Source organism: Calypte anna, chromosome 28, assembly GCF_003957555.1.
Source record: "Calypte anna isolate BGI_N300 chromosome 28, bCalAnn1_v1.p, whole genome shotgun sequence".
Lineage (NCBI taxonomy): Eukaryota > Metazoa > Chordata > Aves > Apodiformes > Trochilidae > Calypte > Calypte anna.
In genome coordinates, this window is record NC_044273.1 from 5304866 (window position 1) to 5331921 (window position 27056).

A 27056-nucleotide genomic window follows, 5' to 3' on the forward strand; every position below is an offset into this window, starting at 1 on the left:
CAGGAGGACCGAGGCCTCTTTTTCTTTTTCTTTTTTTTTTTTTTTTCCCCCCATGCCTCACCCCGGGGGTGAAGGGAAGGAAGGGAGAGGGGGGGGGATCCTCATCCTCTGCGGGGCAGCAGCTCCCCGGGATCCCCGCATCCCCAACCCGCCCGTTCCCATGGCAACGGCTCCTCTCGATGGTTAAAACCCCAAACCCCCAACTCCTCCGGGGGTGGGGCTAGAGCGGCACTTCCGGCCTCCAGCCCCGCCCCCTCCGCCGTCAAGCGAGGGGCGGGGGCGCATGCGCAGTGCAGAGCCCGCCCGGCGGAGGTGAGCGGGGCCGGGGGGACCCGAACCGAACCCAACCGGGCCGGGACCCCGCTTCCCCCTTCCCTCCTGTGCTCCGGTGCGGCCCGGGGGTCTCCCGCTGTCCTGGGAGGGTTCGGAGCTTCCCTCCCCCGCGGTTCGGTACGGGCCGGGCCGGGCCCGGTGTTGTGGTGCCGGCCGGGGGTGGGCGGGGAGCTCCGGGGGTTCGGCGGTGCTGGGAGCCCGGTACCGACCCCCCCTTCATCCCTTCCCGCAGTGCCGGCCTCCGTTCAGGTCCCGGGGGTGGTCCCGGTGGGTTCTGGTGGGTCCCGGTGGGTTCTGGTGGTTCCGGTGGGTTCTGGTGGTTCTGGTGGGTCAGGGCTGTCCGGACGGGGTTTTTCAGGGTTTAATTTCTCTTTCCGTGGCTGCAGAGCCCCGGAGCCCCCGCTCCCCCCTTTGTGTGGGTCCCGCGGGGCTCAGCTCGCCCGCCCGGGCCACCCCGAGGGGGTTCGGTAGCCCAGGGGCTCCCCGGGCACCTCGGGGGCTCCCCGGGCACCTTTGGGGCTCCCCGGGCACCTTTGGGGCTCCCCGGGCACCTTTGGGGCTCCCCGGGCACCTCGGGGGCTCCCTGGTCAGGGATCTGAGGCTGGAGAGGGGACACCAAAGCCTGAGGAGTTCGCCCCCTCCACGGGGTTTTGGTTTCCCAGAAGTTTTTTTTCTTTTTTCCCATCACTTCTTCTGACAGATTGGGGATTTCTTTTTAATTTTTTCTTTTAATTTCTTTTTTTTTTTTTTTAAGCCCCCCCAGGATGGCAGAGCAGAAGCGTTTGGCTTATTCCATCATCCAGTTCCTGCACCACCAGCTGCAGGACGGGGGCCTCTCTGCAGATGCTCAGGAGAGCCTGGAAGGTTGGTGCCTCCTTTCCCCTGGGGATGTTTGGCTGTTTCTGACTCCTCTCCCTGGCCCCAAACCTTGCTCAGGATCTGAGAGGAATTCCCCTTCTGGAGGAGGTTCCCAGGCCAGGGGGGATGCTGCTTCCTCAGCTGGTTTCTTGGTGTCTCCTTTGAGGAAAGGGATTAAAAGTCCCCCCGAGCCTGGGCTCACAGCTTAAAACCTTTATTTCTTGAAGGAGTGGGGAGTGTGGGCTGGGAGCTGCCTGGGAGTGGGTTCTGCTTTTCCCTTTCTGCTCCCAAAATGCTTTTTTTCCTCAGCCTGGCCATGGGGTGGGGGCTGCACTGATCCCTGGGGATCTTAAAAGATCCCCTTAAGGAGCTTATGGTTTAATCTTTGCCCTCTGTGCCAGGAAGGAGAGGGCAGAACCTCTGCAGGTTGGTGGGGATGTTCCTGGCTGAGGCAGGAGGAGGGGGGTGGCTGCATCCCCAGCCCTGAAAATCATGAGGTTATGGCCCAAAATCCTGAGTTTGGGCTGAGGAATTGTCTGCTTTGAGGTGCATGGTTTGGGGTTGTTTTGTTTTTATTTTCCTGGTACGTTCAACAGAAAGAAATGAAAAAGGTGTTGGGGAAATGGGAAAAATAAAAGAAAAAATGTTGTGGGAATGGAAAAAAAAAAAGAAAAGGTGTTGGGGAAATGGGAAAAAAGAAAAGCTGGTGTGGAAATGGGAAAAAAAGGAGTTGTGAAAATGGGGGGGAAAAAAAGGGGTGGTGAAAATGGTGAAAAAAGAAAAGCTGGTGTGAAAATGGGGGAAAAAAGGGGTGGTGAAAATGGGGAAAAAAGAAAAGCTGGTGTGAAAATGGGGGAAAAAAAGAAAAGGTGTGTGTGGGGGAGGCTCAGTATTTACATTTTTAGGGGGGAATGCTGATTTTTTTGCCTCTTTTTCCCCCCCAGTGGCCATCCAGTGCCTGGAAACAGCTTTTGGGGTCTCCCTGGAAGACCAGGGCCTGGCTGTGTCCCAGACCCTGCCAGAAATCTTTGAAGCTGCTGTAGGAAAGGTGAAAAAAAAGGAAAGGTTCCCACTGGAGCAGCCAAAGGAAGAAGCTGCTGGGGGAGGGAAAGGGTTTGGGATTGGGGCAGGCTGGGACATCCCTGTGGGAATCCTCATCTCCTTTTCCTTGGCAGGAGCCTGAGCAGAGCAGGACAAACTCAGAGCCTGTCAGCCCCTCAGAAGATGATGTAGCTGAGGCTGAAAGGCTGAAGACTGAAGGTGAGGAGCCAGGGGCAGGGAGAGGGGCTGGGGAATGCTTGGACTGGGAGGAATGGGGGCAGCTTGGCAGAGTTTTGCTGCCTCAGAGCATTTCCTCTCCCTCTGTCACCTTCTCTCTGCTGCAGAGCTGCCCTGAGCCAGCACAGAGCACGGGGCTGCTCTGGGGGGGCCTCAGCACCTCCTGGGGGGATTCTGTGAGGCCACAGCTTGAGTCCTGTGTCCAGTTCTGGGCCCCTCAGCCCCTCAGGAAGGAGCTTGAGGTGCTGGAGCAGGTCCAGAGAAGAGCAAGGAGGCTGTGAAGGGATCCAGCAGAATTGCTGTGAGGAAGGGCTGAGGGAGCTGGGGGTGTTGAGGCTGGAGAAGAGGAGGCTCAGGGGAGACCTCATCACTCTCTGCAACTCCCTGAAAGGAGGTTGGAGCCAGGGGGGGGTCGGGGAGGTATCAGTGGGATAAGAGGGCTCGGACTAAAGAATTTTTTCCTAATATCCAACCTAAACCTCCCCTGGCAGAGCTTCAGCTCTGCCAGGGGAGGTTTAGGTTGGATATTAGGAAAGGATTCTTTGCAGAGAGGGTGATCAGACACTGGAATGCCCAGGGAAGGAGTGGATTCTCCGTGTCTGGAGATCTTTCCAAAGAGCCTGGATGTGGCACTGAGTGCCATGGGCTGGGAACCACGGGGGGAGTGGATCAAGGGTTGGACTTGGTGATCTCTGAGGTCCCTTCCAACCCAGCCCATTCTGTGATTCTGTGGTTTTTGGGGTTCCATGGTCAGGAGTTGCTGCTCCCCAGGTCCCTTGCTGGCAGTGGGGTTGCCCAGGGAGCTGCAGGCAGCTGATTTCTCTCTCCTGTTCCATTTTCTGAAGTGGAACAGGGCTCCTGGCCCCTCACTGCTCTTTGTCCCCGTTTTGTTCACTTGTTAATAATGAGATTTTTTTCCACCTCCTCTTCAGGAAATGAACAAATGAAGGCAGAAAACTTTGAAGCTGCTGTGTCCTTCTATGGAAAAGCAATTGATTTAAATCCATCCAATGCTGTCTACTTTTGCAACAGGTACCCAGGACCTTTCTCCACCCCTTTCCCCCTTTCCCCCCTCTTTTCCCTTTCCCCCTCTTTTCCCCTTTCCCCCTCTTTTCCCCTTTCCCCCTCTTTCCCCTTTCCCCCCTCTTTTCCCCTTTCCCCCTCTTTTCCCCTTTCCCCCCTCTTTTCCCCTTTCCCCCCTCTTTTCCCCTTTCCCCCCTCTTTTCCCCTTTCCCCCCTCTTTTCCCCTTTCCCCCCTCTTTTCCCCTTTCCCCCCTCTTTTCCCCTTTCCCCCCTCTTTTCCCCTTCCCCCTCTTTTCCCCCTTCCCCCTCTTTTCCCTTTTCCTCTCTCTTTTTACCCATTCTGGGGCTGCTCTTTGTGTTCTTCGCCCTTTTGGGGTGGTTTTTAAGCTCCCTTCCCTGTGCCTGCTGCCAGTTCCCTGCCCTGGCATCCCCAGATAGGATGTGGGTGTGGAAACCAAACTCTATCAGGCACTTGAGGAGAGGTGAGGATGCCAAGAAATGGTTTTCTCTCCTCTAATGACCTCCAAGTGAGGTTGGGAGCCTGGGTTTGAGAGGCTGAGGTGGGGATAAAAAGAAGGGAGGCTCCTTCTGAGGATGAGTTTGGAGTCTGTGCAAGATTGGGTGTGCAAGGGAATTTCTTCTTTTTTTCTTCAGTGTCAGAGGTGTTTTTAAGGCACCTGTTAAATAAATCAGGCTTGGGGTCAGGATTTGGTTGGGTTTCTGCTGAGCAGGAGTAAACATGAGATGTTTCACATTCTGCTGACCTGGGGAGGCACCAAACAATTCAACTAAAAAGTGATGCTTTGAGCTGGGGGAGGGTCAGTCCCTTGGGCAGTTTCCTGGGAGAATGAGGATGGAAGGAGCCTCAAAACCACTTTTTTTCCCTCTTTTTTGTGTGGGGAGGTGGATGGAGCATTGTCAGAGGTCAGAAGGGGCTCTGAGCACGCAGGGGGGGAGCCTGGGGGGGTTTGGGCAGCAGCTGCCTGGCCTGGATTTGTGTCAAAAAATCATATATTATTTTTTTTTTCCCCTTTGATAAGAGGAGACTCTGGGAAAGGCCTCGGGGTGACCTTGCTCAGCATTTCCCAGCTGATAAAGCTTTTCTCCTCCTCTTTCTCCATCCCCTCCAGAGCTGCTGCCTACAGTAAACTAGGGAATTATGCTGGGGCAGTCAGAGACTGTGAAAGAGCCATTGGCATTGACCCAAACTACAGCAAAGCTTATGGCAGGATGGGGTAAGTCAGAGCATGGAGTTTCTGCTGGGATTTTCATCCCACAGCCCCCCCTGGCAGTCTGGGGCTGCCTGGGGTGTCAGGGGGGGCAGGAAAGCTCCGAGGGCTTCTCTAACTCTGTGGCTCTTGGGTTTTATTTTTATTTCTTGTTTCCACCTGCCTAGCTTGGCCCTCTCCAGTTTAAACAAACACACAGAAGCTGTTGTTTACTACAAAAAAGCTCTGGAGTTGGATCCAGACAACGAAACCTACAAATCCAACCTGAAAATTGCTGAGCAGAAAATGGAGACTCCCAGCCCAGTGAGTTCTGAAGTGAAATGCTCTGTATCTGGGGCTTGGGGGGAGAGCACACACACACACAGAAAAAGGCTCTGGGCTGCAGAGAGTGCAGGCTGTGATGAGAATAAATACAAATCAGAGGGGAGTGAGGGGAGGAGAGGTGCAGGGAGCAGCCCCTCTGACACCCTGGGCTCCTGGGGGAGCTGAGGAGGAGGAGGGTGTTGGAACAGCACTTTTGCCTTAAGCACCTTTTCTAAAGTCACTGCTCCTAGGACTCAGCCTTTCTTTGTCTTTTTTTGTCCTGTTAGCAGTACCAAAAGGGCTGCTACTTTTCTTTTTTCTTAAAAAAAAAAGATTTTTTTCTCCTCTTAAAAGAAACCTGGGAGCTTTCCCAGCCAGAGAGCTGGTGAGTGCTCTGCTGCCATGCTCAGTGCAGAGACATCTTTATCATTTGGAAGGGGGTTTTAATTTTCCAGAGACCCCTGCAGTGCAGAGGGGCTGGGCTGGGTGCCTTTAATGTGGCAGGGGGGTTAATTGGTTGTTAATTGGTTGTTAATTGGTTGTTGGGGGGGGGGGGGGGGTCAGCTGGTGGCAGCCTGACCCACACTGACTCCCTCAGCCTCATCCCCTCGGGCTGTCAGGGAGCTTTCCAGCTGGACCTGTGCAGAGTTTGTCAGGACTGAAAGGGACATTCTGATAACCCTGGGAATGAAGTGTTAGAGCTCCTTGTGGCACCAGGAAGGGGGGGACATCATTTCTCTCTCCTGTTTTTTGTCCCCACAGACGGGCGGCCCCGGAGGCTTCGATTTAGCAGGCTTGCTGAACAACCCTGGCTTCATGAGCATGGTAAATGTGGCCCCAAATCCCAGCCAGGCTCTGCCTGCTCTGGCCCGTGGTCTCTTTGGGATGGGATCCAGCAGTCCCTGGCACAGGGAGCTCCTTTGGGGCAGATTTGGGGTTTTTTTGTTTCCTGCCTGGGTTTCTGCTGCTGCTGCTGCTTCATGAAGGTCAAATAAAAAGCCAGAGATTTCTTTGCAGGCTTCCCCCTGCCATGTGCTGGGTGCCTGTGTGTGGCACTCTGCTTCTCTCAGCTGTTTTTGTCCTGTTGAGCTGTTTCCAAGCCTTTCTGCCTTGTCTTTGTGTGTGGCTGAATGGCACAACACCTGCACCTCTCCCCAGTCACTGCTGACTAAACAGGGTGTAAGAATTTATTTATTTTTTTTCTCCCCTCTCTAACCAGGCCTCTAACCTAATGAACAACCCCCAAGTACAGCAGCTGTAAGTTGGGTCTTTGATTTTCTCTTTGAATTGTCTGGGGTTCTGGGTGGTTTGCAGTGTTTGCAGGAGGTGTGGTGGTGGTGGGAGGGAGAAGGTGCTGGGGTCAGAGCAGGGTGGGCAGCCTCCAAACCAGCCCTGTCACTTGAGCTGGTGTTTATTTTGAGCACTGAAGAGGGAGCTTGGTCAGAATGTTGGCAGGAGGGGCTGTGGCACTGGGATTGGGAACTCAGGGGACACTTTTGGGCTGTGGGGTGCTGGGGTCAGGTTCTCCCAGCTCAGCCAGGGTAAATTCCCATTCTTTGTGCTTTGGGGATCAATTCCCCCCAATGACTGTGAGGTGCTTGGGTAGTCATAAAGTGAAATGAATGAAAAATAAAGTTATAAAGTGAATACAGATGAAATTCTGAGTGCCCAGAGGGGCAGAGGAGCTGCTGGTGGGCTCTTCACAGGCAGCTTGGCTCACGGGCTGCACCTTGGGCCATGTTCCCATCTCCTGCTTCCAGCTGAGGTCCTGGGAACGTGGGGCTTGCACTGGGAAGGGGGAGGAGGAATCTCTGGGAATGCAGTGACTGACAAGATGATAAAAGTTCCTGCACTTTGGGTCAGTGTTGGGGCTGCTCCTGAAGGGAAAATCCCGTGGGGACAACTCCCTGCTCCCACTGCCCTCCCAGCACAAACCCAGCAACTCCTCTGCGTTTGCTTGGGTTTTTCCTGCCCTGAGCTTTGCCTCCTCTTCCTGCAGGATGTCAGGGATGATTTCTGGGGGTCACAATGCCATGGGGGCCACGGGCACCACCCCCTCCACCAACGACCTCGCCAGCCTCATACAGGCGTGAGTAGAGCTGGGGGTGCTGCAGGCAGGACCTGGATTTTGGGGTGTGGGGGGGGTGAAATGAACCTGAGAAATTAACAGAAAAGTGAACCAGAAAAATGACCAGAAAAGTGAACCTGAGAAATGACCAGAAAAGTGAACCTGAGAAATGAACAGAAAACCAATCAATTTCCTGCTGAGGAAGGCTCAGCCTTTGGGTGTGGAACTGCCTCTTTTGGGGAGGGGGCTGTGGGGAATTTCCTGGCCCCAGGCTGCGTGCAGGGCACTCAGGGGGGGCTTTGGCTCCTTTTTTCTCTCCTCCAGGGGCCAGCAGTTTGCTCAGCAGATGCAGCAGCAGAACCCAGAACTCATAGAGCAGCTCCGGAGCCAGATCAGGAGTCGAACTCCAAGTGCCAGTAATGAGGATCAGCAGGAATGAGCCCTCCAGGTGAGGAATTCCTGGGGATCCAGCTCTTTGCCTGCAGAAATCCTCCTGATGCTTTCACTGGAGCAGTTTGGGGGGGTCCCTTCCGTGCAGGTTGGGGTCTCTCTGCTCCAGGGCTCAGCCCTGAGGAGCAGGGAGGGAGAGTTTCCCTCTCAGGGCTGCCCAACCCCTTGTCTGTGTTTCAGGGGGGGTTGGAAGGGACAATTTCTGGTCTGAAAGACTGAATTTGCCACTCTTGTCTCCCTGTCTCTGCAGTGCAGTCCCTGGGACCCCTGTTCTTTGCTTTACAAACTGGAAGCCATGTGCGTGTTGCCATTTCTTGAGTTTTGGAAGTGTCCAAGAGATGGGGGGGGAGGGAGGGGAAAAAAAAGAATGGAAAACCCAACCACTTTCTCTGCCCTGCATGTTGAAGACAGATTCACACTTCCCTTCATCCCTCAACCTCCCCATTAGTCTTTTTATTTTATTTTATTTTATTTTTTCCTCTCTCTCTCTCTTCTGGAAGATCCAGCCAGCTGAACACCAGCCAGCTGAACACCCTCAGTCTTTCTAAAGAGACTCAGACAATTTAACCACTCTCTTACATTTCTATCATCTTGGCTACTTGGGGGATTTTTTAACCCCTTTTTTTGGGAGAAGGAAATGCTCCTCACTCCAGGACCTCTGCTCTCCATCCCCCCAGCCACTTCAGAGGAGTGTTGGTGCCCTGCCTGACCCCTGTTTCATCTCCCTCCCCGTGGGGCTTTGCTCACTCTGGAGCTCCCAGGACCTTTTTGCCTCCCCAGAAGGGGATTTTTCATGGTTTTATCCCAGCCAGGAGGTTGGTGTTGGGGTGCAGGGGGGTGTTTGCCCAGGCAGAGTATTCCCAGGGCTGCTGCTGCTGCTCCTTGGGCTTCCATCCCTCCTGGCAGAACTCGATCCCTTGTGCAGTAATAATCATGGCTCTGTGGTGGGAGTGATCCAAGCTGTGAAGTAATCAGGTTGGGACAGCAAGATCTGGGGGGGTTCAAAAAGGATTTTGGGGGGTTGTTTGTTTGTTGGTTTATTTTATTATTTTTTTTTAATGTCTTTTATGCATGTAAGTAACCAACCTGGTTGGCTGTGGAATGGGGGGAGCAGAGGGGATCAAACCCTGCTCTGGATCACCAGGGATCCCAGCAGGATTCCCTCCCTGGGGAGGAAAAGCTCCATCCACCTGCAGCCCCCTCCTCTCTGCTTTCCCAGCTGATCCCCCCGGGAGGTTTGAGCTGAGAAAAGGGATTTTTAGCTCCCTCTCTGAGTTGTTTTTAACGTGGTGGTTTGGGGGGGTTCTGTTTGCACCCCAATGGCAGCTGCTGAGGGTGGAAGAGACCCTTTGAGGAGAGCTGGGTGTGAGTGAGCAGGTGGGTCTGGAAATGAATATTAAAAAAATAATAATAATAATTTGTAAATGCTCCATGAAGTGATCTGTGGTTCATGTAACTTGTGAAGAATAAAATATTTGGACACTTTATTGCTTTTCCCTCTTGCCTGCAGGCCCAGGGCTTGTGTGAGCTCAGGGCTCTGCTCCCTTGGGGTGAGGCAAAACCTCCAGAGGGGATTTTTTCCTCCTCTCCCAGGTTTTTCAGTTCTTGCTGGAATGCTCCTGGGGTTTCAGGAACTTCACCTTTCCTTTGTCTCCAGCTGCTTTTTTGTAACCCAAAAAAAAAATAATAGTAAATATTCTGTTCTAAAAGGAGAGGTTCCAGACACAGAAGGGAAAAGCTCAGGAATTGTGCCGAAGGAGGAAAGCACAGCCAGGGATTCCTCCCTTGGGATCGTTTTTGGGATCATTTTGATGCTGTTTCTTTATCTTTGCTTTTGTGCCACGGCCTTCGAGCTGCTCCTGGCTCTGCAAGGCTGTGGCTGGACCTGAGGAGGAGGAGACCCGATGGAGAAGGGGTACGCTGACAGCAGCCTTTAAAAAGCCTTTATTTTATTTTATTTATTTTATTTTTAAAGCTTTTCCGGGCCCGCTTTGTACCGGTTTAACCCCGGGCCTCTTCGCTGCGCTCAGTGTTCCCGGCGGGCGCCATTGGGCGGCGCACCGATGGGGAGGCGTGGCCGGGATGACGGGCGGGCGCGGTAGCCAATGAGCTCGCGGCTCTTCTCACCTCGCCCAATGGGAAGGCGTCGTGGGCGGGCGCTACTGAAGGAGCCGGAAGCGCGGGGAGGGGGCGGTTACCGTGGCAACGGGGCGGCCATTGGGGTGAGGGGGCCCGGGGCGGCTTCGTGAGGTGATGGCGGGGAGGGGGGGGCGGGGGGGCCCTTGCTGAGGTACCGGGAGGGCTGGCGGCGTTTGGGGTGCGGGGTCCCCGCTCTGAGGGGTTGGGGCCCCGGCCGAGCTGCGGAACCCTCTCCCGGAGGCCTCTGGGTGTCCCCCCCTTCCCCTCTCCCCGTTTTACCCCTCCTGGGGCGCTCCCGGCCCCCCCCGGGTCAGGCCTGGGCACAGATCCAGCCCCAGCTCCGCTCAGCTGGGGGCAGGGGGAGCGGTGGCTTTTGAGGGGAAATCCTGAGATTTAAAGCATCTTGCGGGAAGAAAACCCTTTTTTATTTATTTCTCTTCTTTCTTTGCCTCCGCAGAGGGCTGGCCGCTGCAAACCGGGGTTCTTCACGGCTCTGCCTCATGTTTTCCACTGCTTCAACCTTCCCTTGAGGGCTGCGAGGCTCAGCAGGGCCCGTCCTGGTGAATTGTTGGGTTTACAGAATGTTCTCAGGCTGCTGAGAGAACCCGGGCAGGGCTGGTGCCGGTTCCTGGAGACCTGGAGGAGAAACTCGAGGTATTTCTTCTTCCTGCTTCCCTTTCCCCAGGTCCAGTTCTGCCCCAGGGGCACAAGGGGGGAGCTGGAGGCTTTGCTGGAGGAGGTTGGTTTGTGAGTAACGAGCAGATCTGTGCCAGGGCAGGGGAGAAGTCTGGAATCAGGAGGGGTTTTTCCTCCTCTTTGCTGCCCTGGGAGCTCCCTGGCTGCCTGGCCCGGGGAGGTGCTGCCTTCCCAGCCCTCCTGATCCCAAGGGCTCCTTGCTCGGGTTGTTTCCTGAAGGAGGAGACCCCAGCAGCTCGGGGGAGCAGCCTGAGGGCACCCTGGCACTCCAAACCCTTCTCCTCCTGCTGGCACCCAGCCCCTCCCTGGCTGCAGAACTGCAGAAAGGCTCCAACCCCCCCTGCCCCTGCTCCAAACCCATCTCCCTGCTCCCTTTTCACCAACTCCAGCCTGCTGTGCAGAGCTGCTGACAGTGATTAATGCTGGCAGCCCCCCCGGGAGGTTTGTAGCCTCAGGAATCTTTTCAGATTCAAATTAATTTGCTGCTCCAGCAAGCAGGTATCCAATGCTTTACCTTGTCCATCACAGGGGGGTGGTGGGGATGTTCTGGAAGTGTTCTGGGTGAGTTCCCCCCCTGCTGGGGGCTGGTTGGGGGCTGTCTGGAGGTGACCTCCAGCAGCACCTTGTTGGGGTGCCCCTGATGGGAGTTCCCAGCTCAGTTGGGGGGCAGTGGGAAGTGAAATCCTGGGAGGAGGAGGGGTGGAGGGAGCTGGGCACAGGGCTCTGATTTTATAGAGATTTGACTTTCTTGGTTTGTAAAATGGTTTTCTGGAAGCAAGGTTCAGTGCTGCTGCCTGTGACCTGGAGGGCAACACTCTCACATCTCAAATCAAGTCAGTTTTGGGGGCTCAGACAACTCCAACCCCTCCATTCTGCTCTTTTTTTGGAACAAGCTCTGCCTCTCCCTCCTCCGTTTCCCCCTCTGGCACTGGGGAACCTGGCAGGGGATGTCTGCAGGGTTCCCCTTTCCAGATCCAAGGCATCCAAGCTCCCACCACCTCCTGGCAGGGAGCAGACACCCAGCTGTGACCCCCCCGTGGTGACACAGCCTCAGGGAACCACTCAGGAGTGAACCCAGCCCCAAACCTCCCCTGCACCTTGGAGAGGAACCCGACAAACGCCACCACCTCGCATCCCACTTCTTTTTTTCTTCTTTGAAAAACCCAAAATCTCTCTTTTTTGTGTTTTGTTTTTTTTTTTCTCCCACAGGTTCTGAGCCCAGGAAGCACCATGAAGCTCGTGGTGGCCAAAGTGCTGTGCCTGCTGGGCATCTGTGGCCTCATGCTGGCCGGGTCCCTCCTGCCTGTCAGGATCATGGATGCTGATTACGAGAAGGCTCACAGCTCCAGGAAGGTCCTGGCCCTCTGCAATTCCTTTGGAGGAGGGGTCTTCCTGGCCACCTGCTTCAACACCCTGCTGCCTGCTGTCAGGGAGAAGGTAATGGCCACCTTCCCCAGGCCCCAGAGCTCTGACCCCGGGGGGGTTTTATCAGCAGGGAGAGGTTTGGGTTGGGAGGGACCTTTGAAGATCATCACCCGATGGGCAGGGACCCCTCCCACCAGCCCAGGGGGCTCTGAGCCCCCTCCAACCCCCAACACCCCCAGGGATGGGGCAGCCACAGCTCCTCTGGGCAACCTGGGCACACAGGGGCTCATGGAATTGGGGGGAGGGTCTGCAGCTTGCCCATGGAGCCTCCTCAGAAAGGGCTGTGCTGTGCCCACTGCCAGTTTGGCTACTGGTGACTGTCCAGTTGGGGTAACTGGGGAATTGCTGGATGCAGAGGAGGCTGCCACACCCAGGGGAGCCACACCCAGGGGAGCCACACCCAGGTGTGGCTCAAAGCTCCTGATGTTTGGGTGTGTTTCAGACCCTTCCAGACAGCCCCCAACCTTCTGCTGGAAGGCAGAGAGGGGTTCCCTGTCTCTCTGTAACAGTCAGAGCATCACAGCCGTGCTGTGCCTGTGTAGAGCTGTGTGGACACAGAACAGGGGTCACTTCCCCTCAGAGGGGGGTGACTCCAGGGGGTGATTCCCCACGGATCCTTTCCTCCCTTTCCAGCTCAGCGAAGTTCTCAAGCAGGGCAACACGACCACGGAGTACCCGGTGGCAGAGACCATCATGGTGGTTGGTTTCTTCCTGACAGTCTTTGTGGAACAGCTCGTCCTGACCTTCCAGAAGGACAAACCTTCCTTCATTGACCTGGAGACCTTCAATGCTGGCTCAGATGCTGGCAGTGACTCCGAGTACGAGAGCCCCTTCATCGCCTCTGCCCGGGGACGCCCCCTCTACTCCGACCACAGCCCCCACTCCCACGGCCTCAGCATCCAGGAGCTCTCCCGTTCCGGCCCCCTGCGCCTCCTGGGCTTGGTGTTTGCTCTCTGCACACATTCCATCTTCGAGGGGCTGGCCCTGGGCTTGCAGGAGGAAGGTGACAAAATCCTCAGCTTGTTCCTGGGCGTCGCCGTTCACGAGGCGCTGGTGGCCGTGGCTCTGGGCATCAGCATGGCCAAGGCCTCCCTGCCCATGAAGGACGCTGTGAAGCTGGGCCTGGCTGTCAGCCTGATGATCCCTCTGGGCATCAGCATCGGGATGGGCATCGAGAGCACCCGCAGCTCAGCCAGCAGCATCATCTCCCTCCTCCTGCAAGGCTTGGCGGGCGGCACCTTCCTGTTCGTCACCTTCTTCGAGATCCTGGGCAAGGAGCTGGAGGACAAGAACAATCGGCTGCTGAAGGTTCTGTTCCTGGTGTTGGGTTACACGCTGCTGGCCGGGATGATCTTCATCAAGTGGTGAGAGGAGGGGGGCAAAGAGTTGGGAAGCCAACCTCAGCTCCTGGCCTGGCCCTGGAGGAGCTGCTCTCAGCCCAGCTGAGGCTGCACAGCCAGGAGAAACCTGCCGGTGCTTCCCCGGGGGAAGGAGAATTCCCTCTGTGTGCTCAGAGGGAGAGAAACACGAGGAGTGTCCCGGCGGGGGGGGGTCACCCAGGCACTGGCCCTGCTGCTGCCTCTCTGGGTGCAGCAAAACCTGGAGAAATGGGGTGCTGGGGCTGCCTGCCAGGAGCTGCTGCCTCCCTGCTCCTGCCCCTCAGCCCCGGCGGGGCTCAGCATCACCTCCCGTGGCCCTCGGGAGGGGACAAAGGACACCGGGAAGGGCCCCGGAGGAGCGGGGAGGGGAGGAGAGGGGGGGGATGGAGGAGCGCGCAGCCGCCTTAAGCGGCTTAGGGGTTTTTTTCAGCAAAACCTCGGTTGTAAGAGCTGCCAAAAATACCTCCGTGGCGGGGCGGTGCCACGGGCCCGGCCCCGCTGCAGCATCCCCCGGGACCGGCGCCATTTTAACCCAGAAAGGGCTCCGGGAGCCTTTGATCCGCGGTGATTAACGAGAGCCGGGGCCGGGCCCGCTCCTCAGCCATTCCCGGAGCATTCCCTGGGGAATCCTCCGGCAGCAGCTGGAGGCTGAGGAGCCCTCGGGGCCGCAGCTTCCCTTCCCCGGCAGCGATTTCCCGAGGAGCGGGGAGCGAGGCTCCGGATTTGAGGGCAAACCCTGGGGGTTGAGGTGCGGGGTTCGGCTGTGAGATGGGTGAAATCCCATTCCCAGGGGATGCAGGAGGCTGTGGAGGAGCCATCTGCCCGCACACGAGTGGCCTTGTCCCTGTCCCCATCCCCAGAGCACAGACACAGAGTGGGGGGGGAGCTCAGCGCATCCCACCGGGATCCTTTGGTTTAGCCCTGCCGGGATCGGAGCCTGGAGCCGGGATCAGAACCCTCCCTCCCTGCAGGGTAATGAGTGTAATTAGCTGTAGGAGCTTGTGAGGAGGTTCAGGATGGCGCAGGGGCCGCGGGCATGGGGCAGGAGGAGCCGGCGGGTGGCAGAGCCGCAGCAGATGGAGCCTGCCGGGAATCATCCCCCCCGCTCCCCTCTAATGGCTCCGACAGCCCCGGGCACATCAATCTCGCCTTGGAAAACCGGCGTGGAAGAAGGAAAAGAAGGAGGGAGGGGGGGTTATTTTGGGCCTCGGCTGCCAGAACGGAGCGGGGCCTGATGAGGAGGTGATTGGGCTCCAGGTGGGAGCTGTGCCGGGCACTGCGGGAACTGCTGCCGGCAGCATCGCTCCTGCGGGGGGGTCTGTGTGTCCCGGGCAGGGGGGGAGGAGGGGAGGTGAGACAGCCCCCTCCCTGCCCCGCTTTGGGCTCAGCTTCTTTGTTTCTGGTTGGTTTTTTTTTTTCTTTTTTTCACCCTGTATCCAGGTGAAGGTGTTTATCCCCCCCCTCTTCATCTTCCTCCTCCTTACCCTCCCAGCCCCCCCAGCTTGGGCTGCCAGGAAGTTTCTTCACCCTCACCCCAGAGATGCAGGAGCAGGGATTGTGGCTCTGGGGACAGCGTGACAGCAGGGGGGGGGGGGACAACACACACCCAGCCCCCACCTTCCATCTTCCACCCTTCCCAGTTCTGGGGGCGTTTGGGAGCAGCACTGGGGAGGGCACAACCCCCCAGGAGATGCCACCCCTCCTCTGCCCACCTTTTTTGGGGGGTTTATCCAGCCGGGAGGGGCTGAGTCCAGCACTGCGGGGGGGGGGGAGGCTGATGGTGCTTTAAATACAGGCTCTGACTTCTCCCTTCGTGTCACCCAGTTGTTTGATGTCCCTGGGGAGGCAAATCCCACCGGGAAGATGTACGGGGGGCATCGGGGGGGCTGCTGGCCAGGTCCCCATGGAGCTGAGCCAAATGTGGGGGGGGGGCTGGACAGGATCCCGCGGTTCCCCCTTATCCCCCCCCTCCCGTGTCACCGTGATTCAGCCCCGCGTGTTTGTGTCCCCCCTGTCCCCCCCTCCCGGCAGGGACTGAATGAAGCGGGGGAGGAGCCGCAGCGGGGCCGCTGACGGAAACTCATTCATTTCCCCTAACGAGCACTGCGGGGGGGGAGTGCGGGATGGGGGGGGGGACACCCCGCACCTTGGCTTTGCAGGGGTCCCCAAGGGCAGGTTGGTGTCCCCATCCGCGGGGCTGGGGGAGAGGTGGCCCCCCTGTTCCTCAGGGATTGTGGGGTGGCAGTGGGGGGTGTCACTGTTGCCCCCCCCCCATCCTTCCTGCAGTTTTCACACCAGCCCCAGCCCGGCCCGGTGCCACCGGGGCCCCCCTGGCCTTGGCGGGGACCTTCAAGCACCCCGGGGGGTGGTCACAGGGTTCTGGGGCTCCTGAGGGGACACGGGGGGTGGTGACAGAGCCCCCCCGATGCCACCCTGCACGGTGTGTGCACGGGCTCCCTGTCCTGTGCTGCTGGGGCACGGTGTTAGCTGTCACCCCAACTGGGACATCCTGAGCCTGCCAGCTCGGGGGTCCCTCTGTCCTCTCTGGGTGTCCCTGAACCCACTGGCACCATCCAAGGGTCTCTGGGCATCCCTGGGCTGTGTATCCCCACCCCCTGTCCCCCTGTGTCCCTGTCTGTCCCCACTCCTGTCCCCATCCCTGTCCGTCTGTCCTCATCTCTGTCTGACCCAGCCTGTCGCTGTCCCCATCCCTCTCCATCTGTCCCTCTCCGTGCATCCCCATCCCATCTGTCCCTGTCCGTGTGTCCCCTTTCCTGTCTGTCTGTCCCTGCCCCTGTCCATCTGTTCGTGTACGTGTGTCCCCATTCCTGTTCCTCTGTCCCTGTCCCCATCCCTCTCCCTCTGTCCCTGTGTCCCCATCCCTCTCTCTCTGTCCCTCCCGTCCCTCTCCGCCCGTCACCGCCGCCCGATCCCGGTTCCGGAGCATCTCGGGGTTGGGCCAGGGGGTCCGGCGGCCCCGGGCGGGGCGGGCGCGGCGGGCGGGGCCGGCGGCGGGGCGGGATCGGCTCTGCGGGATCGGCTCTGCGGGATCGGCTCTGCGGCGGCCGCACCGCACCGAGCCGTGCCCAGCCCCGCCGCACCGGGCCCAGCCCCGCAGCACCGGGCGGACCGGAGCCGCCCCGGGCCGGGCCATGCACTGAGGCCGCCGCGCAGCCCCGCATCCAAGGGCGGATCCCGGGCAGGACACGGTGAGGCGGCGGCGGGCACCGCAATGCGACCGGCGCGGTGGGGAACCGGGGGGAGCGGGGACGGGGGCGGCCGCTACCGGCGGGGGGGACCGGGGGTGCCCCGGAGAGGGCAGGGCAGGGCTGGGGAGCGGGGACGGGACCCCGGGCAGAGGCGCTGGGACCCCGATCCCTGCCCCGATCTCCAGCCTGCCCCTTCTCCTGCCCCTGCATCCCTCCTGCTCCTCCATCCCTCCTGCTCCTCCATCCCTCCCTCCTGCCCCTGCTCCTCCATCTCTCCATCCATCCCTTCCCCACTCCTCCATCCCTCCCTCCTGCCCCCTTTTCCTGCCCCCCATCCTGCCCCTCCATCCCTTCCCCTTGCCCCCGCCCTCCAGCCCGACCCCCAGCCCCCCCCCCAGCTGCTTGTTCCCCCCCAACCCTGGGGGGGTCCGAGTGGGAGGATGCTGGGGGAGGGGGTGCAGAGCCCCCCAGCAGGATCAGGCCCGGGCTGGATCCCCGAGGGGAGGCTGTGGAGGCCCCCCGGGCACCGGGGCTATTGGGGGGTGCAGAGGCCACCAGCCCCCCGCTCCCGGGGCTGTTTGGGCCCCTCCAGCCCAGCCCCACAGCGTGAGGGTGGGACACGGGCAGGTGGGACACGGACAGGACCCCTGCCAGCCCTGGCCAAGCTCTGGTGTCCCCCCCCTCAGCAGCTCAGCCGTGGCCCCTGCTCTGTCCCCCTTGTGCCAGCAACGCAGTGGGAACATTTTTCCACCCTGTGCCTGCAGAGCCCACAATGGACGAGCTCCTTGGCTGCCCCAGGTGGTGGTGGTCTCCTCCAGCCCTACTCCAGCCCTACTCCAGCCACCAGCCCCTGCCCAGGTGGCCACCAGCACAGAGCTTCCCGGGGCACTTTGCTGTCCCCCCCTTCCAGGCCTGTTTGTCCCCAAATTGAGGTGGAGGGTGGCAGGAGTGGAGCTGGGGACAGCCCTGTGCCCCTCTCCACAAGTGGGGACCCCGCCTGAGTGTCCCCTGTGAGTGGGTACAGAGGTTTGACAGTCCGAGGGTGGCCGTGGGGGTCACTGAGCCTGCAGGCCACCAGCCTGTGGCCGTGCCATGCTGTCCCCCGGTGTCCCCTCTGCTTCCCACTGCGTCCCCAGGGAGGGAGCAGAGCAGAGGAACGTCACGGGGCAGCACGGCACGGGACAGGACAGGGTGGCACGGGGTGGCAGGGCACAGGGTGGGGTGACAGAGGGTGACAGGCAGGAGCTGCGTGTGTGAAATGACACCTGGGTGGGTGGGAGAGCTGGAGGGGTGGGCTGGGGGCTCTGGGTGCCCCAGGGTCCTTGCAGGGCTGGCGACTGCGCTGTGGGGTGGCTTCTGCTGTCCCAGGGACTCTGGGGGTCCCCTGAATACCCGGTGTGTGTGTCCCCCCCCCCGTCCTGCTGCCAGCAGCCCGGGCCACAGCGGCGGTGCCGGTGGCCACGGTTGGGCCATATGGACATGGCAGGGGGCTCGTAAAAATAGCAAATGCTGCTGCCCCCCGGGGGCACCATCCTGCACCCCAGCAAGGGCACCTCAAGGGCACGGGACCCCCCAGTTGGAGCAAGGGGGAGCTGAGAACCGGGGTCAAAGTGGGGGCTGCCCCGTTCCCCTGCAAAGCAGAGCCCAGGGGCGTCCATCCTGAATCCCCTGGGGGATCCATCCTGAAGCTCCTGAGGGATCCATCCTGAAGCCCCGGGGTGTCCATCCTGAACCCCCCGGGGTGACCCCTCTCCCTGTGCTCTCCCCTGCAGCGTGGGCAGCGTCCCGGGGTCACGATGCCGGAGCAGAGCAACGATTACCGGGTTGTGGTGTTCGGTGCCGGCGGGGTGGGGAAGAGCTCCCTGGTGCTGCGGTTCGTGAAGGGGACTTTCCGCGACACCTACATCCCCACCATCGAGGACACGTACCGCCAGGTCATCAGCTGTGACAAGAGCGTCTGCACCCTGCAGATCACCGACACCACCGGCAGCCACCAGTTCCCGGCCATGCAGCGCCTCTCCATCTCCAAGGGCCACGCCTTCATCCTCGTCTTCTCCGTCACCTCCAAGCAGTCCCTGGAGGAGCTGAAGCCCATCTACCAGCAGATCGTGCAGATCAAAGGCAGCGTGGAGAGCATCCCCATCATGCTGGTGGGCAACAAGTGCGACGAGACCCAGCGGGAGGTGGAGAGCAGGGAAGGGGAGGCCGTGGCCAAGGAGTGGAAGTGTGCCTTCATGGAGACCTCGGCCAAGATGAACTACAACGTCAAGGAGCTCTTCCAGGAGCTGCTGAACCTGGAGAAGAGGAGGAACGTCAGCCTCACCATTGATGGGAAGCGCTCCAGCAAGCAGAAGAGGACAGACAAAATCAAGGGGAAGTGCAGCATCATGTAGAGCCCCGGACCGGCCCGCACCCCCCCTCCCGGTCCCCTCCCCTCCCACCCCGTGACTGGACGTGGCATCGCAGTGGGGCTGTCCCCTCGTCCGTCCTCTGTGCCATCACTGTGACTGTGCGGGGACACCGCCACGCACCGGCGGCGGGGGCTGCGCTCGCCCCGGCTCTGGGGGTGAAGATAGGGGGGGGGTCCCAACAAGCCCCAGGGGTACTCGGCCCCCCCCCCGCGCCCAGCACGATGGGACCTGGGGACGCGTGGCCGGGCACCAGCGGGGACCGCACCGATCCCCCCCACGCCACACACACTGCGCAGCACAACCGGTGGCACCGGCCCCGGACCCACCCCCTCCCTGGTGGGGGACCCCACGTCACTCCTCATGGGTGGGAAGGAGGGGGTGACTTGGGGGTGTCGGTGTCACCCCTGGGGACAGTCACAGGCGCCCCAGGCCCTCCCTGTGCCCCCGTCCCCACGCCATAGAGCTCTGCTCCTTCAGGCAGAGCCCCGGGGCGGGAGCAGCCCCCGCGCGGTGCCCGCAGCCCCCCAGTGCCCCCAGCCCCCTCCCAGCGCCCCCCGAGCCCCCAGCCCTGTCCCGGTGCCACAACCCCCTGAGTCCCCAGCCCTGTCCCGGTGCCTCCGAGCCCCCAACCCCCTCCCAGTGCCCCCCGAGCCCCCAGCCCGATCCCGGTGCCGCAGCCCCCCGAGCCCCCAGCCCCGAGCCGCCAGCCCAAGCACAAAGCCTCGGGTCCGAGGGAGGTCCTGACCCAGCACAATCCTGGCGAGCTCTGCGGGAGACCCCCGGCCACCACCACGACCCCCCCCACACACACTGCCCCTCTTGCCCCACGCAGGATGAGCCCCGCAGCCCAGCCGGGCCGCGATGCCACGGTGATGGGCGCTGCCGTTCCCTGCCACGGTGCCCTGCTGGTGGCCAGCCTGTCCCTCCCTGGCCCCCCCAGTGTCTCGTGCTGCCGGGTGGCCTGGCCCCACACCCCGGGGACCCCCAGCTCCCCCTCCCCAGCTCTGGTGCAGCCCTGCTTGTTCCCCCCTTCCCTTCCCCCCGGCCGGAGCGGGACCCCCGCCCCGTCACCAGCCCCTCGTCCCTGCGGGGTTTGTCTCTTGGCTCCGGCCCTGCTCACCCTGGGGGTGTCCCTTGGGGGGTGTCCCCTGGGGGTGTCCCTGTCCCCTCGCCAGCTCTCCCCCACCCCCGGCTTTTTACAAGACGCCCCGAGCACCCAGGGGACAAGGTGACAAGGTGACAAGGTGACGTTCCGATGTAGCCTTTACTCTAGACATAGTCTTCCTTCAATAAAGAGATGAGAAACGCTCCGGTGTCCCGGGGGGGCCGCCCCGGGCTGGGCTGGGGGTGACACACACACACGGGGTGACGGGAGGGGGCGGGGGGGCCGCCTGTGTTCACCCCCCGTGCCTGACACGCGTGTCCGAGCATCCGTGACGCGGCACATGCCTGAGCCGTGTGCGCACACGTGCGGGACCGCGGGCACACGTGTGTCCCTGCGTGTGTCCCGTGTGCCCACCCCCCACCCCCATCCCCCCCCCCGCCACCGGTGGGTGCCCCCCACCCCTGGCTGCCAGCGCCTTCCCGTGGGGAGGGGGTGGGAGCGCGGGGTGTGCGTCATCATGCCTGTTGCCATGGAAACCATCTGCTCCCCGGGCGCGGGAGCCGCGTGGGCACGCGGGAGAGGGGGGGGGCGATTCGGGGGGGGGGGTGTGCGGGGCTGCTGCAGGGGCCTGGGCAAGGACACGGTGCCTTGGGGACATCGCGGCTCCGTGGGGACATCGTGGGGTGGTCAGAGCTCTGCAGGGACGGCCCCGGGCCCTTGGGGACATCAGGGCTCCTTGGGATGGTGACAGCTCCGTGGGGTGGTCTGCAGGGATGGCCACGGCCCTCCCGCGACAGCCACGTGCCTCTGGGGACAGGCAGGGTTCCCACGGACGGTCACAGCTCTGCAGGGATGGCTGCAGCTCCGTGGGGGTGGCCATGGGTCCGTGGGGACAGTCACAGCCCTGCCAGGATGCTCATAGGTCCGTGGGGATGCTCAGAGGTCCGTGGGGACCCTCGCAGCTCCGCAGGGATGTCACAGCTCCCTGGCACTGGCCATGGGACCCACTCCTGTCCCCGTGTCCCTCCCGTGGGCTGGGGGCAGCCACGACCCTCAGTCCAGCAGCCTTCGGACCGCTGTCCTGCTGCAGCGTGGGGTGTCCCGTGGGGTGTCCCGTGGGGTGTCCCGTGGGGTGTCCCTCAGGTGACTCTTGCTCCAGGAAGGTCTGGGTGGGCGCTGCAGTCCCCGTGCCCAAACCGGGCACCCAGCAGCCATCGAGCACCCAGGCTGGGGGGCACCCTGAGCTCCCCGAAACCCGCAGCCGGGTCCAGCGGGGCAGGATGGGGCTGAACGCCCCCCACAGCCCCCCCCGGGCCCAGGCTTTAAAGCATCCGCTAATTAGCGGGCAGTAATTAGCAGGAGGAGCGGCGGTGCAGCCTCTCCCCCACCCCCAAGCCGAGGAGGAGCCGCCGGCTGGAAAATGCTCAAATCCAGAATTCGGGACCAAACAGGTCCTGGCACCCTGCCTCGCGCGGGACATTGTCCCTTCTGTCCCCATCGCCTGCTCCCAAAGCCGAGGGGGATCCCCCCGGGTGCCCCCAAAGCAGTTTAAGAGCCCCTGGGGTTGGGGGGGGACATGGGAACCAAGGGGATGGGGGGAAGCAGGGGGTTACTGGGGTGCCCCCCAACCCCGGGGCTGCCGTGGGCCCCGCAATGGGGTCGGGGGTCCCCTGGGAGGGGAACAGCCCCCCCGTGGCCTTTCTCCAGCTTGTTTCACTGGGACTTCAGCCGCAACTGGTGCTTACTGGTGCGGTCTGGCTGCGCGCTGGGGCAGCACTGGGATGCGCTGGGAAGAACTGGTGGAGAGCGAGGGCTGCAGCTTCCCAGGGATGTGGCTCTGTCCCCAACATGGGCACCCCCCTGGGGGACACCGGGAGCCGGGAACCACCGGACCCGGGGCCTGGGAGGAATCCAAGCCTCGATCCGGGCCGGGCCGGTTCCTCCATCCCGAGGCTGCTTCATCTCCCCGGTGCTCGGGATTCCGGCTCCCCGGGGGTGGGGGGAGATGGGGGCTGCTCTGCAGCATCAGGATGGGGCGTGGGGGGGACAGGGGAGCGGGGCAGCCTCTTGTCCCGTGCCGGGGGGCTCGGGGTGCCCCCCAGGAGGATCGCAGAGGGGGTAACACCACGGCTGGGGAGGGGGGGGGAGCTGTGAAGCATCGTCCCCTCCATGTGTCCCCCCCCCGGATTTGGGGGTGCCTCGGGGTCCAGTGGGGGTGCGGCTGAGCGGCACCCGGGGTCCTGGTGGGGGGGAATGGACGGGGGACCCAAGAGACTCTGGGGGGTCCAGTGGGGGTGCAGAGGATGCTGGGGGGGTGGGGAGGTGCTGGGGGTTCCCAGGGGGTCCAGGGGATCCTGGGGGGGTCCCGGGGGCTCTAAGGGTGTCCGGGGCATACTGGGGGGGTGTGGGGGTTCTGGGGGTCCCAAGGGGGTCCCGGGGGGGTCCGTGCCTCTGCCTCGCGCCCGGGGTGCCACGTGCGGGCGGCATCACGCCCCCCCCGGGGCTCCCATCTCATGAATATTAATGACCTATTTAACATACGACCTCCTCCTTTCCCCGCCCCCCCAGCGCTGATTGGCCGCCACCCCCCGCCGCTCCTCAGCCGGGCACCGCCTCTTTCCCCGCCCCTTTCCGCGCCGCCGTTCACAACCGAACCTGCCTGCCGCGCCCCGCCCCCCTCCTCTCCCCGAGGCGCCGTCTCCTATTGGCTGGAGGCGCTGTCAGTCAGGCGGTTGTGGGCGGGGCCTGCCCTACCCGCGCCCGGCCGGGGCTGGGCAGCCAAGTTGCGTTGCGCGGTGGCGCTGGTGGCTGAGGCGGCGGCTCCGGCTCCTCCGCCCCTCGGTGCCCCGGCCCCGCCGAGACCGGTGAGGAACCGCCCGGCAGCGGCAGCGGGAGCGGGGCTGGGGACGGGAGGGAAGGGGAGGGAAGGCGGGGAAGTGGCCTCCGGAGAGCCGGTGGGGACGGGAGGGGCGAACTGAAGGCCTGAGAGGAGCTGCCGGTTCGGTCCGGCCCGGTCCGGCCCTGCTCGGGGGCTCCTTCGCGGCCCGGTGCGGCGGAACCTCGGGGGGGTTGGGAGAGGGGAGTGCGGGGAGGATGGGGAAATGGGGGGGAAAAGGAGGGAAGGGAGAGGGGAGTGAGGTGGGGAAAGGGGGGGGGTCCAAGGGGGGGGTCCTGAGGGGTCTCTTGGGGGGGGCTCGGGGGGGTTGGTGCTGGGGCTGGAGGGGGTTCTGGGGGTCCTGGGGTTGGGGGTCTGAGGGGAGAGGGGGAAGGGGCTGGGGAAGGGGGGCTCTGGGGGTGCTGGGGGCAGGGACTGAGCTGGGGGGGGGTTAAGGGTTTTGGGGGCTCGGAGGCTCCTGGGGGTGCTGGAGCAGAGGGATGAAGGAGGGGTTGAGATGGGAGCAGGGGTGGGCTGGGGGCTCCCTGCCTGGGGAGGGGGTGACCTGGGGGGGGCTGGGGTGGGTATGAGGGGGGTAGGGGGGGAGTGGGGTCTTGGGGTGAGCTGGGGGGCAGGGGGGGAGAGGAGGGGATTGGAGTCGAGGGGAGGCTGAGCTCAGCACTGGAAGTTGGGGGGGTTCATGGGGAAGGGGCTCAGACCCCCCTGTGGGGTTGGGCAGCTCCTCAGGAGGTCACATCAGCTCCCTGGGGGGGGTTTTGGGCTTGGGAGGTTGTGGAGGGAAGGGGAAGGTGCCTGGAGGAGTTGTGGGATGGGATGGTGCCCGTTCTGGGAGGCATCAGGAAGATCCGTGGCTTAGATACAGGAGTTTTCTGGGTTTTCTGTGTTATTGAGATAGAGCAGAGCAGGTAAGTGGGTGCTGCAGACAAAGGGAGAAATCCATCTCCTTCTTCTGCTCCTTTCCAAATGGAAAACGTGGAATGGAAAGCCAGGGAGTGGTGGGTGAAGGGAGGGAAGAGGGACTGGAAGGTGTCCTGGGTACCTCATCCCTCCTGTCCCTCTCAGCTCTGCTGGAGCAGGTGGATGGGAGGTTTCTCCACCCTGGGCCATTGCCATCAGGTGTGGCCTCAAATAAAACCCAGCTGGGCTGTGGCAGAGCCCTGTCCTGCTCTCAGATTTGTCCTCTCCCTGCTGGTAAACCAGGCAAGAAGTTTTTGTGGCTCTGAGGCGCTGAATTATCTTTAATGGGTTTGGGGTGATATATTTATTTTTTTGGAGGGGGAAACTGACAACCTCCAGGTTTGTTTCTGGCTCTGAGCTTCTTGTAACACTGACCCAAGTGGAGTACAGCTGTGGTGATTACTACCAGGAGAAAAGCTGCCTTGTGGTAGACCACACAAGTGAGTAACTTGATCTGTAGCCTCAGTCTGTCAGTAAACTCGAGGCCTTTAAGGTAATTATTGCTTGGTTGCCCTCACGTGCTGCTTTTCAGAGCCTTCTGGCTGCTCAGGCACCGAGCCCTCAACTTGGAGCTTCAGCCCTTGGGTGGTTTGGGTTTTTTTTGCTTTGGGGCCATCCCATGGTGTGCAGGCAGAGGAGGTGCTGAGCTGGGTTCCAAGGCAGGGCCATGAGCTCTGTGAGGCTGTGGCACCATTTATCATCATCTGGTTATGGGCAGCACGGGGAGGGAAAGTGCACTGGAAAAAAAAAGCCAAAAAAAAAAAAAAAAAAAAAAAGCTGGATCAATATGTTTAAATAGAGCTTATTGTCTGAGAGGTTTTTCTTCTGCCATCTGTAGCTGTGAAACAAATGGAAATGGCTCTTTTGTGTGGCTGGAGCATTGTTGTGGGTTCTCCTGATTTACACAGGAGGCACGTCCCCTCTACCTCCCAGTTTTCCTCCTGGCTCCATCTTATCCCCTGGAAGTAGCATTTAGCTGCTGCTTCAGGGAATGCAAATTTCTTGTGACCCAGTGGTTGTTCTTGGGAAGCAATTTATCCCTCCTGGAAGGCAGGGGATGGCAGCTGATCCAAGGAGTGAGTTCTGTGGGTTCAGAGGGATAATCCAGTGGCTGGCAGAGGAGCCTGGGACTGGTTTATCCTCTGCTCATCACACTTCCCCTGTGGCCAACCCAACTTCTGCCTTCCTGCCTTGTTTCCTTATCTGTGAAATGGAGATAAGAGCTGTGCCCTCCCTCCTGCCCTGCTGGGAACTGCCCCAAGCCACCTCCTGGGGTGGTTCTTGTCCTGAGAAGAGTTCTGTGTTCTGTAGGGTTTGGAACAGCCTCTCCTCAACCCCCTGGAAGTTCTCCTTGACACCCTGAGGTCCCCACCTCCATCTGTCCCTTACAGAAAGCACCTTCTTGGCCTCCTGGTTGGGAAGGTGGGGCTGGGAAGCTCAGAGAGTTTGGTCTTGTTGGGTTTGGAGACCCCAGGGAGGCTCTGAGCTTGGGTTTCTGTGCCAGGGGAGGGCAAAGCAAGAGGAAAAAGGGGGATATAAAATGTTGGATCTCTCCCAGGCTGGCAGGGATGGGGAGTGGGTTGGGGGTTGGTGCTGGCAGGAAAGTCCTGGTCACCCCAAGCTTCTGAGAAGTCAAAGGAATGGAGATGGAAAGATGTGGGATTGAGGTGGGAAGCTCAGAGTCATTGCTCAGAACTCAAGGGGCTGAATCAGTTCAGCCACAGGAACCTGTCAGGGGTTCCCAGCTGCAGCATCTCTGAATCCCTGGGGCAGTGTGAGTGTCCCTCAGCTCCTCTCACCTCTTGCCAGATGCTGGGATGTGGTGACCTGGGGGGTTCCTGATGTGCAGGATGTCAGAGGAAATCCACCTGGGCTGGGGAGAAGACTAAAAGAAAACCCAATAAATCCAGTTCCTCCCAGGGGCTGCTCTGACCCCCACTGCACTGAGGCCAAACCACCAGAGGTGGAGAGAGCTTTCCTTAAAAACTTAATTTGCTTGGATTTGCCCACTGAGATTCCAGATGAATGGCTGGAACTTGGAGGGGGCAGCCCTTGCTTTTTGGGGACCAGCTGGCAGTGGCCTTGGGATGGGCACAACCCCGCTCCAGCCACGCTGACTTTGCTGCTGTCCCCTTGTGAGAGTTCCCTGTTTTCTGCTCTCTCCTGCCTCCTTCTGCTGAAAGGCCCTTTATTGAGACCCCAGCACAAGCAGACCATTGTGCAGCCCAGTTTGCAGTCTAAACACCAGTGCTGAAAGGCCCTCCCAACCCTCTCCAGTTCCTCAGATGTACATTTTCTCTCTGGCCAAGCCCTAAAGACTTGGAAATGTCCTTTGGGTTGTGCAGTTTGCCCTGGCTGCTTTCAGCCTTCCTGCTGCTCCTCCAAAGTACCTGAAAAGCCAAGAATTAATTAAAAAAAACCAACAAAAAGTGGCAGCAAACTGGGGGAAGCTGCATCTGGGGATCCCCAGGCAGGGCAGGTGAGGGCTGTGGGGTGAGAGGAGCAGGGCTGGGGTTTCATCTTTGTTTGCTGGGGTTTTGCTGGGAATGGTTTCTGAATTCAGTTGATATTTCAAACTGGAACATGCCTGGAATCTCCAGTAGGTTTGGGTGAGGTTTTTGTGGCATGGGTGGGTAGGGATTGGCTGTGATGGTAGAAAAGAAGAAAAAAAGAAAAAAGAGGAGGAAATTCGGGCACCCTGTTAATGCTGAGACACAAAACAGGAAATTTAGTTAAGAGTTATGCTTTTTTTTCTAGTTTCTTGTGTGTTTTTTCTGCCTGCTAACAGACAATGAGAAGTTTAAAGTGTTCCAGTGTTCGGAATGTTTCTGAATGTGCAGTTACAGAGATTTCTTTTTTTCACGGACTTCTCACAGGGAACCTCAGTAACTCCTGCAGCCCCCCTGAGAGTCGTTTCCCAGGGATCTCACTCCTAATGGGAACGTTTGAGCAGCAAAATGGGCTCTGGATGGATCCTGCTCCTGACACCTCCCTTGGGGAGGTGACATTCAGAGCCTCTTCTCCAAAACGTTTTTTTTTTCCCCGAGTTATCCCCTTCAGAAAAAAAAAAAAAATTGAAATATATAGAATAGTTGGGGAGAGGGGGAGCCCTGGAGGTTGTTTGTCCCTTTCTGTCTCATCTGCTCTTAGAGGATCTCAGGCACCATCTGAATATTTCTGTGTTTTAACTCTCTGCAGCTTTGTCCTCGGAGTCTCCTGCAGTTCACACAAGAGTTTCTCTGTAGATGTCCTGCAGAAACTGCTTTGAGGAGGCTATTGCTGCTGTAGCCATGGTTA

The 27056-nt window shown here is 60.3% G+C and overlaps 4 protein-coding genes across 10 annotated transcripts in view; all 4 read left to right on the forward strand.

Moving 5' to 3' along the window:
* The first annotated feature begins 253 nt into the window (after positions 1-253).
* On the forward strand, positions 254-8939 carry SGTA (small glutamine rich tetratricopeptide repeat containing alpha). 4 transcript variants are annotated; one of them, XM_030466604.1, is made up of 12 exons: positions 254-312; positions 1088-1197; positions 2136-2239; positions 2367-2451; positions 3402-3501; positions 4623-4727; positions 4889-5024; positions 5787-5849; positions 6244-6281; positions 7024-7113; positions 7417-7540; positions 7793-8939. In XM_030466604.1, exons 1-11 carry the CDS (start codon positions 284-286, stop codon positions 7529-7531), a joined length of 975 nt encoding a protein of 324 aa, XP_030322464.1. In that variant the 5' UTR covers positions 254-283; the 3' UTR covers positions 7532-7540; positions 7793-8939. The 4 variants fall into 4 exon arrangements, with proteins under 4 accessions (XP_030322464.1, XP_030322465.1, XP_030322466.1 ...); XM_030466605.1 differs by having other exon boundaries at positions 8043-8939; XM_030466606.1 differs by lacking the exon at positions 254-312 and adding an exon at positions 412-450.
* Positions 8940-9730: 791 nt separating this feature from the next.
* On the forward strand, positions 9731-14983 carry SLC39A3 (solute carrier family 39 member 3). Of its 4 annotated transcripts, none has more exons than XM_030466610.1 (4): positions 9731-9764; positions 10139-10335; positions 11587-11814; positions 12436-13939. In XM_030466610.1, exons 3-4 carry the CDS (start codon positions 11608-11610, stop codon positions 13168-13170), a joined length of 942 nt encoding a protein of 313 aa, XP_030322470.1. In that variant the 5' UTR covers positions 9731-9764; positions 10139-10335; positions 11587-11607; the 3' UTR covers positions 13171-13939. The 4 variants fall into 4 exon arrangements, with proteins under 4 accessions (XP_030322470.1, XP_030322471.1, XP_030322469.1 ...); XM_030466611.1 differs by having other exon boundaries at positions 9744-9764; positions 10273-10335; XM_030466609.1 differs by lacking the exon at positions 9731-9764 and adding an exon at positions 9770-9792.
* A 1212-nt stretch (positions 14984-16195) lies between these two features.
* On the forward strand, positions 16196-20103 carry DIRAS1 (DIRAS family GTPase 1). Its single transcript, XM_030466613.1, has 2 exons — positions 16196-16390; positions 18163-20103. The coding sequence occupies exon 2, from the start codon at positions 18187-18189 to the stop codon at positions 18781-18783; it is 597 nt and encodes a 198-aa protein (XP_030322473.1). The 5' UTR covers positions 16196-16390; positions 18163-18186; the 3' UTR covers positions 18784-20103.
* LOC115599816 (SH3 domain-containing protein C23A1.17-like) overlaps positions 19023-27056 on the forward strand; it is a 47888-nt gene continuing 39854 nt past the window's right edge. Inside the window, exons 1-2 of the mRNA XM_030466132.1 lie at positions 19023-19137; positions 22475-22770. Of these exons, the coding sequence (XP_030321992.1) occupies positions 19023-19137; positions 22475-22770 (411 nt within the window). The remainder of the gene's footprint in view (positions 19138-22474; positions 22771-27056) is intronic.